The sequence below is a fragment of the Schistocerca gregaria genome, chromosome 3 (genome assembly GCF_023897955.1).
Source record: "Schistocerca gregaria isolate iqSchGreg1 chromosome 3, iqSchGreg1.2, whole genome shotgun sequence".
Taxonomy (NCBI): Eukaryota; Metazoa; Arthropoda; class Insecta; order Orthoptera; family Acrididae; genus Schistocerca; species Schistocerca gregaria.
Genome location: NC_064922.1, coordinates 495,142,456 through 495,154,663, shown reverse-complemented (window position 1 = coordinate 495,154,663; position 12,208 = coordinate 495,142,456). Strand labels below are relative to the sequence as shown.

Sequence of the window (12,208 nt, the reverse complement as noted above, 5' to 3'; positions counted from 1 at the left end):
CCCAGTTTTCTTAGTTTTTAGTCCACCCTCAAATTCCTGACTGAACAATAGATGTAAATTACGTTCATCTTAGGAAAACACGGTTCTTTACTATTGTTTTTGTCTTAGTATTCTTTTCAAATATGCTCCAAAATTCATCAGTGGTAGCTGTAGTCGTTTGAAATACCCCCACTACCCTGTTATCATCACAATTCTGATTTAAACATTGATCATTATTAGTGGTCCCTGCATTAATATCATCATAAACTCTCACACTGTGGGCTGCCAATGGAGAGGTGTGCAATTCTTTCATGATTTGGTCTAAAGGGTTACAGCGGCTGATTGCACTCTTTCCGTGGTCTGCCTCTATTTTCAAATACTCTGTTACTATTTTTATCTACATTATAGTTCTGATTTCCTTGAATCTCTTCTTTCTCTCCAAGTAAGAATTTGTGTAATTATTGTACTGCCTCTTCCTACATTATTATTACTATTATTATTATTATTGTTATTTTTGTTAAGGTTGTCAGTTCCCCAGTTTGGTCTCCTACAGTTAAAGTTTCTCCAGTTCTCTCAAATATCTTATCTAACTTGTCTACACACTTCAGGAATTAATGTTGATAGGAAGATAAGTTTTGTAGAGTTGTTGGTCATTAAAAAGGAGGGGGCATCAGGTCTGTACATGAAGCCCCACTGTATTCATTCAGATAACATCTTTAATGTATTTCTTTGAGTTAATTGATCGAAACGTCGACTCAAATGAATGAGCTTCTTTAAATGAGCTCTCCAGAATTCTTTCACGCTAACCTCCTGCTTTCTATAATGAGGCCCAGCTAGAACACCCTTTTAATCCTAGCTTGCTCTGACTCAGAAACAGTCTTTTTTAGGAACACTTTCTGAAACTCATCCAGTGTCAGAGTTTGACAATTGATTTCAATCTCCCAAGAAAATTATGCAATTAAGGTTATCCTTCAAGATATGCTTTCACACATTTAATTTTTAAGTCATTACTCACGCCAGGAAATAAATTATCCTTGCTATGGCACATGAAATCTACCAAGCGGAAGTTTCCATCCATTGGGAAACTTTTCAGAGGCGTGTTAGACCAGTCGAGATGCCCAGAATTTAAGGAAGGAAAAGCACCCTATTCTAATAATTGTACTTGTTTTTGAACGTTAGAAATATTCTCTTATAATACGGATTCATTAGAGTTTCAATGTTGATCTGTCTCAGTTACATCTTTGTTTATCTCTTTTGTTTTACCGTTCCAAGTCTTAATGTAACAAAAATTTTGATTACCAACAGTTTCAGTTTCACCTGTACATTTAATTTTTACAACGAATATTCCCTTTTATAGTTTTACACTTCAGTCACTTTCATTTCAACCAATTTGGATTCTGTTTCAGATACCCTCTCCTCTAAATTTTCCACTCTTTTATCGAGATTTTCTACCTGGTTATTAATCGCTGCTACTTCGTCACTCAACTCTTTTTGGACTTCAGGAATTTGTGAGAACCTTTCTGTCTGCTATTGAAAGTTCGCTTTGCTAAGTTATTTGGAAATTAGCCACTAGAGCCTGAAACCATATAATTTATTTACGTTTGCTTCAATAAGTCTTGCAAACTTAGTTCCCTATTACTCTCAAATTGACCTTTTTTGCTTGTTCTTATCCGTCCTGGCTTAATCGTACTTGCTGTACACATGAGTGACCAAGTACAACAATTTCTGCTGTTGCTTGATATGGTTCTACCTCATCTTCATTCACAGATTCCTGTTTAATGTCTGCTAAAGACACTAATAGATAATCCATTTCAAAATGTTTGACTATACTGCTTTCATAATTTCGGCATTAATGTTTATGGTAGCGAATACTGTACACTAATGTAACAAAATGTAATACTGAAACGAAAAATATTTTTAGAAGAGTACTTAACTTGTGTCACTCGAAACAGCTGTCTAGAGTCCAATCTTCCTGAAATTACAAACTCTATTACTGCAAGGTAACTGAATGGGGCCAAACTGAAATATTAATGCTTATTTCTAGTTGCGTTGTTTTCTTCAAAGGTGAAAAGTTGTGCAGTTTGTTCCTAGGTGAAAATCTGTGTTATTTGTTCCTAGGTCCTCGAATTTGCGTAGAAAAATTTAATTCCCATCGTTGCCTCGCAAATAAAAACGTAGGCTTTGTAAATTTTGAAATATCTCTATTTATTTATCGGTAGTGTGTAGTACGCTGTACAATCTTCGACAGTGTTGCACAATAAGTAAAACTCTGAGAACTTCACAATTATGCAATTATGTCCTTACTTTAGGACATCGACATCACACGTAATATTCTCATCAGAAATGACTTAAGTCTTTTACAAACTCCCAGTACTAAAATATCAACTGCAATGTGATTTACTTGCACCAGATACTATCATAAAACAATATTAGTGTTAAAAACAGAACAGATATGAATGATTCTTTTGAATAAAATACATATTGTTGCACTGGCGATTAATTACAGAAATAGGTTTTTGATATTTTTTGTTGTTAATAATAGAAGTAATTTGAATAGAGAGTGAATTAGCAATCTCCTCCTCAAAAGATGAATTTTAGAGTCAATTTTCTTAGTTAATAATTTCAACCCTTTGAAAGTATGATTGTTTTTTTGGTGTTAACATCAGAAAAATTTGGGGTTTAAAACTGAAAATAACGAAGCAGTTCAATCACTTCTTATTTCAATAAATCCCCAGTCTAGGAAGTTTGACGAAATGCAGAACGTTTTCCTGATCCTCCACCACATAATCTTTCTAACGAGATATAAGTCATTGGTAAGATAATTACTTTTTGAAATACGAAATTTAATAAATTATGTGTTCCATGAATATGTGTATCTTCCATTATGTGGCAGTTCTGAATGTTATTTACGCCTTGCAGTCAATAAGCGGCTCTACTGAAGATCATTGAGCTTTAAATTGCTTTGTTATTCGTTAGTATTGTTTTATTGTGCCTTTTCAACTGTGGCAGTAATTTTGCTTGTAACCAATTATTGCTGATCGTAAGAAAGTAATTCAACTAATTTTCTGTTGAGTACATGTATTACAGGCGAAAGACAGAAGGTTGTAATTCTAATCATAAAGCTTAAATTATAGCGTAAATACTTCTACGGAAATGTTTAATATCACGCCCTTTGTGGTTTGATGCTCAGTAACCAATTTGGTGTAAAGTGAATTGACCGATACCATGCGTAAGGTGCTATACCCGTCAGGATCGTTACCAAGTGCAGTTGGAAGGCAGAGAAGATACAAGACGAGCAGTAAATTTCGTCGCAGGTTGAGGCCATTATCAAGGACAGAGACGGAGATATGCGGTAATAGGGTGAGGTTACTTGTGGGAGAATAATTTCTTGTCCAGTGAGATTTGTCGTTGAAGGTGTACCTCCCACCAGACACTGTAAGGCAGCTTTCGACTTATATAGATGCTAATGTAGATGTAGGAGGAATCCCGCGACCCCTACCGAGAGCACTGTGTTCCCGCAGGACGGAGAAGCAGCCGCACGACATGGCGGACGTGCTGCTGTCGCTGAAGCACGCCGTGGTGCACCCTGGCCAGGTGGGCGGCGGCCCGCTGTCGCCCGGGCTGCCCGCACAGCCCACCTCCACCGCCTCCGCCGCCGCCGCCTACCAGGGCGCCAGTCTCTCCTACACCGTACACCCACACCAGGTAAGTCGCCTGTGTGATCTATGGCTCATGCACACTGTCTAGTCTCACTACTGTTAGCATCTCTTTGATCTCTGGTACCCCCAACTATTCTGAGAGCGATTCCCCTGAATGTTGTCACATTTCAACCAATGTCCCCAAACGAATTAAGAAAGAAACACGCCTACATTTAATGTGACGAAAACACTTACAGTTTTACAGGTTTTACAGGCCCTCATTAATTCTGCCTGTTGTTGTAGCCTTCAGTCCAAAGACTTGTATGAGGCACTCTATCTGTGCTAGCTTCTTCATCTCTGCGTAACGTGTGTGACGTACATCCAGATGAAACTTTTACTCTAGTCTAGTTTCGGTTTCTGTCTGAAATTTTTACTTCCAGACGTCCCTCAACTATCAAATAAAACAATTTCCTTACGTCTCGAGATATGTCCTAGCAACTGATCCACTTTTTAATGTAGTTGTGCCATAAATATCTTTTCGATTCTGTATGTCATTACTTATCCTACCTAGTCATCTAATCTTCATAATTCTTCTGCAATACAACAGTTTAAAAGCTATTCCATTCGGTTCTAAATGGCTCTGAGCACTACGGGACTTAACTTCTGAGGTCATCAGTCCCCTAGAACTTAGAACTACTTAAACTTAACTAACCTAAGGATATCGTACACATCCATGCCCGAGGCAGGATTCGAACCTGCGACCGCAGCGGTCGCGCGGTTCCAGACTGTAGCGCCTAGAACCGCTCGGCCACTCCGGCCGGCTATTCTATTCGCGAATGCTTATCGTCCACGTTTCAAGTCTGTACAATGCTTTACGCCAGACATATAGTTTCAGAAAGGATTTAGTAGTACTTAATTTCATATTCGATGGCAACAGTTTTCGCTATTGTCAATCTGTATTTTATGTCCGACCAACTTCAACTATCAAATAATTTACTGGCAAAATAACAAAAATCATATATTCCTTTTAGTGTCTCTTGTCCTAATCTAATTCCCTCAGCATCACCTCATTTATTTCGCTTGCTTTCCTTTACCCTTGTTTTACTTGACATTTCAAGACACAATAAATTCCATTCAGTTGGTCTCTCTGGCCCTTTGGCGACTCTGACCCAATTACAGCGTCATCGGTATATTTTCAAGTTTTAATTTCTTCACTCTAAAACTCAATTTCCTTTCACATTTTCTAATTGGTTTTCTTTAGTGCTTGCTCGGTGTACAGATTGAATAACATGAGGAATAGGCTACAACCTCATTTTACGCCTTTCTCAACTGCTGTTTGCCGTTAGTGCCCTACGAATTCTATAACTGCGGCCTTGTTTCTCTGCCAGTTGTAAATCGTCTTTCAATAGTCTCTTCCGTTATCCACAAAAAGCGACCGATACATATCGTAAGTCATACTCCAAGTGCTTTCATTTCCTCGCTCATTTTTTCATTACTATATTGCCCCAAAAGTCTTTCATTCCTCAAAGTTGTGACGAATGGAATCGACGTTGTTAGGACTTCTCCAATAAAAATTAAATGATTGTCAGCGACTGCTCCTGCCAGTTCTGTCTTATCAGAATCTGTTTTTAATGTGTTGTCGCCACTGCGTCAAAGTGTTTTACATTGCTTCCAATGAAAGTATCTGAAAATAGCCCTTCTTCACTGAAAATGGTGTCGTGGATAACGAATTTATAGTACTTTCCTAAATCAAGAAAATAGTTGTAAATAGAAATAATCATTGATTTCGAGTGAAAGCATTTGTCCTGAGTGTAACCTCGTACGGAAGTGAAACGTGGCAAAAGGAGAACAAAAGCTTTTAAAATGTGATGCAGTAGAAGAATGTAAAAGCGTACCTAGGTGATGGGTAGTGAACAAGTATTGAATAGCAAAAATAAATGTTTACTAAAAGGCGGAATTCGTTCATACGAGAACGCATCTTGAGACATTAGGGATTCGTAAATTTGAGACTGGAGGAAAAAACTGGACGTAATTAGAGACCAAGGCCTTGGCCACAGAAAAAAGGTTCAAATGGGTCTAGGGTGCACTGTTTGTGCAAACATGAAGCGTTGTGAGCTGCATCAGATCAGCCTTTGAACTGAAGACCACAATAACAACAGCTGTTGCAATATTGTGTATTCAATATTACGACTGGATAGACAGAAAAAATGAATAATAAAAATGTACTGTTATTAGGAAATTTTTAATTAATTTATTTTTAATACCTCAGAAAATATATTTTCACACTCAGGGAAGTAATTACGGTCACTTTCGGAACCACATCGCAAATCGTATAGATATCGACAACAGAAGGTGGCTTATGGTATAGTTCAATTGAAGACATAGGGCAAGGACGTATCTAAGGGAAGCTACACGAAGGTCATCCCGCATTCCACTTACGTCTGCCATGGCTAAGGGTAGTGATCTAGTCAAATTTCAAAACGGTATTATTATCAGGTTCTCGCCAACGGCAACGTGGGACACAGCGCCGATGTCTGGTTGGGCCAGCAGTGGTGCTTGGAATGTAGTGGATTGCCGCTGCAAAATGAACTGGAACTTCTATTATTCTCACAACCACCCTGCACGAAATGCGAGCAACTTCAAATATGTTCTCTCCTTCTATGTTTTCAAGCTCCCAATGACATATACGGTATGTGATATGCATTGGTGAAACTAATCGATTGCTCGCTGATGAATGCAGACTGCGTCGTTTAGTAAATTGTGTTGTTAAATTAGAAATGATTCAAGAGCTTAACCAAAATTATCCCTTGGCACCTTAATGATGGAGACTCCTTGCGTTTCTTCCATGCAGTCGATGTCGATATTTTTATTCCCTTACCGGCCTGAGATAAAAATAACTGCCACGAAGGATATGCATTGATTTTCCAATCTACAATTCCACGTAATCGCACCTGGAGAGGCTCTGCAACTATCAACAACAGCTAGACCTGACACCAAGTGAGTGTGCAGACGTGACCACTGTCGCAGCCTTTGATAAACACTTCTATGTAACCTTCTTTTTGGATCATCAGTTTCCTGACTGGGTTGATGCGGGTCTCCTGTGCCAGCCTCTTCATCTGAGAGTAGCACCTGCAGCCTTTGCAATTATTTGCTGTATGTATTCCAGTCTATAATTTAGGTTAAGTAGTGTGTAACCTTAGGGACTGATGACCTTCGCAGTTAAGTCCCATAAGATTTCACACCCATTTGAACATTTTATTCCAGGCTCTGTCTTCCTCTACAGTTTTTATCTTCTACAACTCCCTCTAGTGCTATGGAAATTATTCTCTGATGTCTTAACAGATGGCCGGCCGGGGTGGCCGAGTGGTACTAGGCGCTAGTCTGGAACCGCGCGACCGCTACGGTCGCAGGTTCGAGTCCTGCCTCGGGCATGGATGTGTGTGATGTCCTTAGGTTAGTTAGGTTTAAGTAGTTGTAAGTTCTAGGGGACTGATGACCTCAGAAGTTAAGTCCCATAGTGCACAGAGTCATTTGAACCATCTTAACAGATGTCTTATCATACTGTGCCTTCTTTATGTTAGTGTTTTTCATGTATTCGCTTCCCTCGCCGATTGTGCGTAGAGCCTCCTCATTCCTTACCTTGACAGTCCACCTAATTTTCAACATTCTTGTCTAGCGCCACATCTCAAATTCTTTGATTCTCTTCTGTTCCGGTGTTTTCACAGTCCATGTTTCATAATCACACGACGCTGTGCTCGAAACGTACGTTCTCTGAAATTTTTCCCGCAAATTAAGGCCTATGTTTAATAGTACTAGACATCTCTTGGGCAGGAATGCCCTCTTCGCCATTGCTAGTCTGCTTTTTATTTCCTCCTTGCTCGGTCAGTCGTGGGTTATTTTGCTGCATTGGTAACTTTATCTACTTCGTGATCACTAATCCTGATGCTTCTCTCTGTTCTCATTTCTGCTACTTTTCAGTACTTTCGCCTTTCTTCGATTCACTCTCAATCCATATTTTGTATTTATTAGACTGTTCATTCCATTCAGAAGAACCTTCAATTCTTCTTCACTTTCATTGGGGACAGCGCTGTCATCAGCGATTCTGGCCACTGATATCCGTTCACCTTGAATTTCAATTCCACACTTGAGCCTTTCTTTTATTTCCGTCATTGTTTCTTCTAGCAGTAAGAGCGGTAGGCTACATCCCTGTCTTAAGCCTTTTTTAATCCGAGCACATTATTCTTTGTCTTCCGCTCCTATTGGTCCCCCTTGCCTCTAATAAGTATTGCATATTACCCGTCTTCCCATATAGCTTACTTCTATTTCTCTCACAATTTCGAACATCTTGCACCATTTTAGACTGTCGAAAACTTTTTCCAGGTCGACAAATCCTATTAACATGTCTTGATTTTTCTTTAGTCTTGCTTCCATTATCAACCGCAACGTCAGTAATGCCTCTCTGGCGCCTTTAACTTTCTTAAAAACAAACTGATTGTCATATGACATATCGATTCTTCTGTATATTATTCTTGTCAGAAACTTGGATGCATGAGCTGTTAGGTTTATAGTACGATAATTTTCGCACTTTTTGCCTTTTGGAAGCTTCGAAATTGTGTGGATGATGTTTTTCTGAAAACCTGATGGTATATCTCCAGTCTCATACAGTCTGCACACCAGCGTGAACAGTCTTTTTGTTGCCACTGCTTCCAATGATTTTAGAAATTCCAATCGGGTGTTATGTATCCCTTCTGCCTTATTTGGTATTAAGTCGGTGAAATCTCTGTAATATTGTGGTTTTAATACTGTGAACTCCTGTTACTCCTTCTGTCTCGTCATAAGTCCAGTTCTTCCCCTCACAGAGGCCTCCAGTGTACTCTTTCCACCTACCCGCTCTCTCTTCTGCATTTGTCAGTGTAATTCCCGTTGTGCTCTATGGTTTACTGTCCTTGCTTTTAATTTCACCGACGTTTGTTTTGACTTTCCTATGTGCTGAGTCAGTCCTTCCGACAAACGTTCATTTTCGATTTCTTCACATTTTTCATGCAGCCGCTTAGCCTTATCTTCCCTACAATTCCTATTTATTTCATTCGTAAGCGGCTTATAGTTCTGTATTCCTGAATTTTGCTGAACATTTTTGTATTTCCTTCTTTCGTTGGACAACTGAAGTATATCTTCTGTTACCCTTGGTTTCTTTGCAGTTACCTTTATTGTACCTACGTTTCTCTTTCCAACTTCTGTGACTTCCCTTTTTAGAAAAATGCATTCCTCTTCGACTTTACTACCTACTGAACTATTCATTATCGCAGTATCCACTGCCTCAGAGAACTTGAAGCGTGTCCGTTCATTCCATGCTACTTCCCTATTCCACTCTTTGTGCACTTATTGTTGCTGAATAGTTCTTAAACTTAAGCCTGCTCTTCATAATTACTAAATTGTGATGTGAGTCTATATTTGCACGTGGGTACCCCTCACAACACAACATCTGATTCCGAAATCTCTGTTCGCGATGTAATCTAACTGAAATTTTCCCGTATATTCCGGCCTTCTCCAGGTATATTTCTTCCTCTTGTGATTACGTAACAATGTATTTGTTGTAGAACTGATTTAGTCTCATTCTTTTCTCGTTCATGCTATCAAGTCGATATTCTTCCGTAGCTATTTCTTTTAGTCCTTCCCTTGAAACCTCTTTCCAGTTCTCCATAGCTATTAGATTTTTGTGATTCTTGAGATTCTCCCGGCGTATTTGATAATCAAAATATCCACGGGTGTACTGCCGGTCTACAGTGCCCAACGGGCACAATATTTCGGCGATCAAACATGTCGCCCTCATCAGGTGAACTGACGGACTGAGCTCCTGTGAACGCGCAGGCACGGAGATCCGTACGCTATGGCTGCTCAGGGGGAACTGGGTTCGGTCGCGGCCGCGGCAGATTTAAATACCCTCCGCCCGCGGCGCGCTCCCTCCGCCGTCCGCGCCCCGCGCCACGGTAGCGCGGTGGAACAGATTGCGACGGCGTCTGAGATGACGTCGGTGTGATGGCTCTGTCCGCCGTGGTCGTCACAACTATGCGTTTGCTCGATTTACTCTTGATTAACCCAATCGCTGGTTCCCAAGCCTTGCTAAGATTATAGCCACAGTCACGGTTTATGAGGTCGTCATTGGTCCGAATTTCGATGGCCTCTCTAACAACGCTGTCCCAGTATCTCCACGTCTGTACCGCCGACGTGCTCGGATACATCAGTCGAGTGTGCCTCTGGTGTTCACGGCATCGATCCTCGACGGTACGCATCGTCTGACCAATATACGACTTGCCACATTGACACGGAATCTGGTACACGCCGGCCTTCCTCAAACCGAGGTCATCTTTGGCGCTCCCCACCAGTGCACGTGTTTTATTCGGAGGACAAAACACAGTTCCGACCCGGTGTTTCTTCAGAATGCGGGCGATTTTCCCCGAGAGTGCGCCTGTGTATGGAATAAATGCAGTGCCTACCTCCTCCCTCGTGATTTCATCCATCTCAACAGGTTGAGCTGTAGTGGTTGGGCGGAGAGCACGTTGGATCTGCCACTCTGAGTACCCATTTTTTTGAAACACATTTCTCATATGTTCCAATTCCTGGGGTAGACTCTCTACGTCAGAGATAGTGCGCGCCCTTTGTACTAGACTTTTAAGTACCCCATTCCTCTGTGAAGGGTGGTGGTAGCTGTCTGCTTGTAAATACAGATCAGTGTGCGTTGTCTTCCGATACACTCCATGACCTAGGGTGCCGTCAGCCCTTCTCTTGACCAAGGCGTCAAGGAAAGGCAATTTACCCTCCGTTTCAGTCTCCATAGTGAATTTGATGTTGGGGTGTATGGAGTTTAGATGTGCAAGGAAGTCAAAGAGTTTATCCGTACCATGTGGCCAGATGACGAACGTGTCCTCCACGTAACGGAAAAAGCGAGTAGGTTTCCATTCGGATGACGACAGGGCTTCCTCCTCGAAGTTCTCCATGTACAAATTCGCTACCACCGGTGAGAGTGGGCTACCCATGGCGACTCCTTCCGTTTGTTCGTAGTATTCTCCATTAAAAAGAAAATACGTGGAAGTCAAGACACGCCTAAAAAGTTCAGTGGTATTCTCGTCAAACCTCTGACCAATAAACTCTAGCGACTCTCGCAGGGGTACCCTTGTAAACAAGGAAACGACGTCAAAACTCATCATGATATCTGACTCATCCAACCTGAAGCTATCAAGGCGTTTAACAAAAACCACGGTATTACGGATGTGATGAGGGCATTTACCGACATAAGGACTTAATATTCCCGTCAGGTATTTGGCCAACAAATATGTAGGTGCCCTGATGTTGCTGACAATGGGGCGTAATGGTACCACCTCTTTGTGAACCTTCGGGAGTCCATATAGTCTAGGCGGTACCGGACCTTGGGGTAACAATTTCTCAGCGTCACCCTCCGGTAAATCTGCGTCCTTGAGAAGAACCCTCGTCTTGTTCTCCACCTTCTTTGTAGGGTCAACTCTGATCTTCCGGTAGGAATCGTCATTTAGCAGGCTCTTCATCTTATCAGTGTAGTCCTTATGGGAGACAACAACTGTAGCATTGCCTTTGTCAACAGGTAAGACAACAATTTCAGAGCGTTCCCTCAGATCACGAATGGCCGCCCTCTCTTTACTGCTGATATTTGACTTCATCGGCTTGGATTTCGTCAACGCACGACTAGTTTCACGACGTATTTCCTCGGCTGATTCTGGCGGAAGTCGAGCTGCAACCTGTTCAACAGCACTAACAATTTCTGCGACCGGAGTGAACTTGGGGGTGGGAGCGAAGTTGAGACCTTTCTGCAAAACCGAGACCGCATCATCACTACAGACCGGCAGTACACCCGTGGATATTTTGATTATTAGATTTTTATCTCCCCTTACGCACTTAATTACCCGTTCAATAGACTCATAAATCTTCTGTCTCTTCACCGTCTGCTTACGACGTTGGCATGTGTACCTGAACTATTGTTGCAGGTGATGGTTTGCTGTCAGTTATGATGGAAGAAACATATCATTGAATTGTTCACAGTAACTCTTTGCCCATACTTCTTATTCATAACTACTCCCGTTACACAATTTTCCGCTGCTGTTGATATTAGCCTATACTCATCTGATTAGAAATCCTTGTGTCCACTAAATTTCACTTCAGTGACCCTACCGTACCTAGACTGAGCCTAAGCATTTCCCTTTTGAGACTTCTTTCCGACATTCCATGCCCCGACTCGTAGAACGTTATCCTTTCGTTAGTTATTCATTCCTTTTGTCGCGGTCACCTCCAGCTTGACAGTCCATTCCCGGAGATCCGAAAGGAGGAATAGTCAGGAATCTTTTGCAGATGGATAGATCATCATGACACTTTTTCAATTACAGACCACGTGTCGTTTGATGCAGAGGTTGCCATTGCGCCCTAAATTCTCATTCCGTTGGTTATTGCTGATTCTTACGTCTTTTAGGGGCAGATCCCCAGGCCAAGGGAAAAAGAGTGCACTGAATCTCTGTTCGCTCCTCCGTCAAGGCCATTTGCAGATCTATGGTGACTTCTTATGCTAG

At 41.3% G+C, this 12,208-nt stretch overlaps 1 protein-coding gene across 1 annotated transcript in view; it reads left to right on the top strand.

The window, feature by feature from the left end:
• LOC126355442 (protein glass-like) overlaps window positions 1-12,208 on the top strand; it is a 149,528-nt gene that overhangs the window by 84,172 nt on the left and 53,148 nt on the right. Inside the window, exon 3 of the mRNA XM_050005750.1 lies at window positions 3,501-3,684. Within this exon, the coding sequence (XP_049861707.1) occupies window positions 3,501-3,684 (184 nt within the window). The remainder of the gene's footprint in view (window positions 1-3,500; window positions 3,685-12,208) is intronic.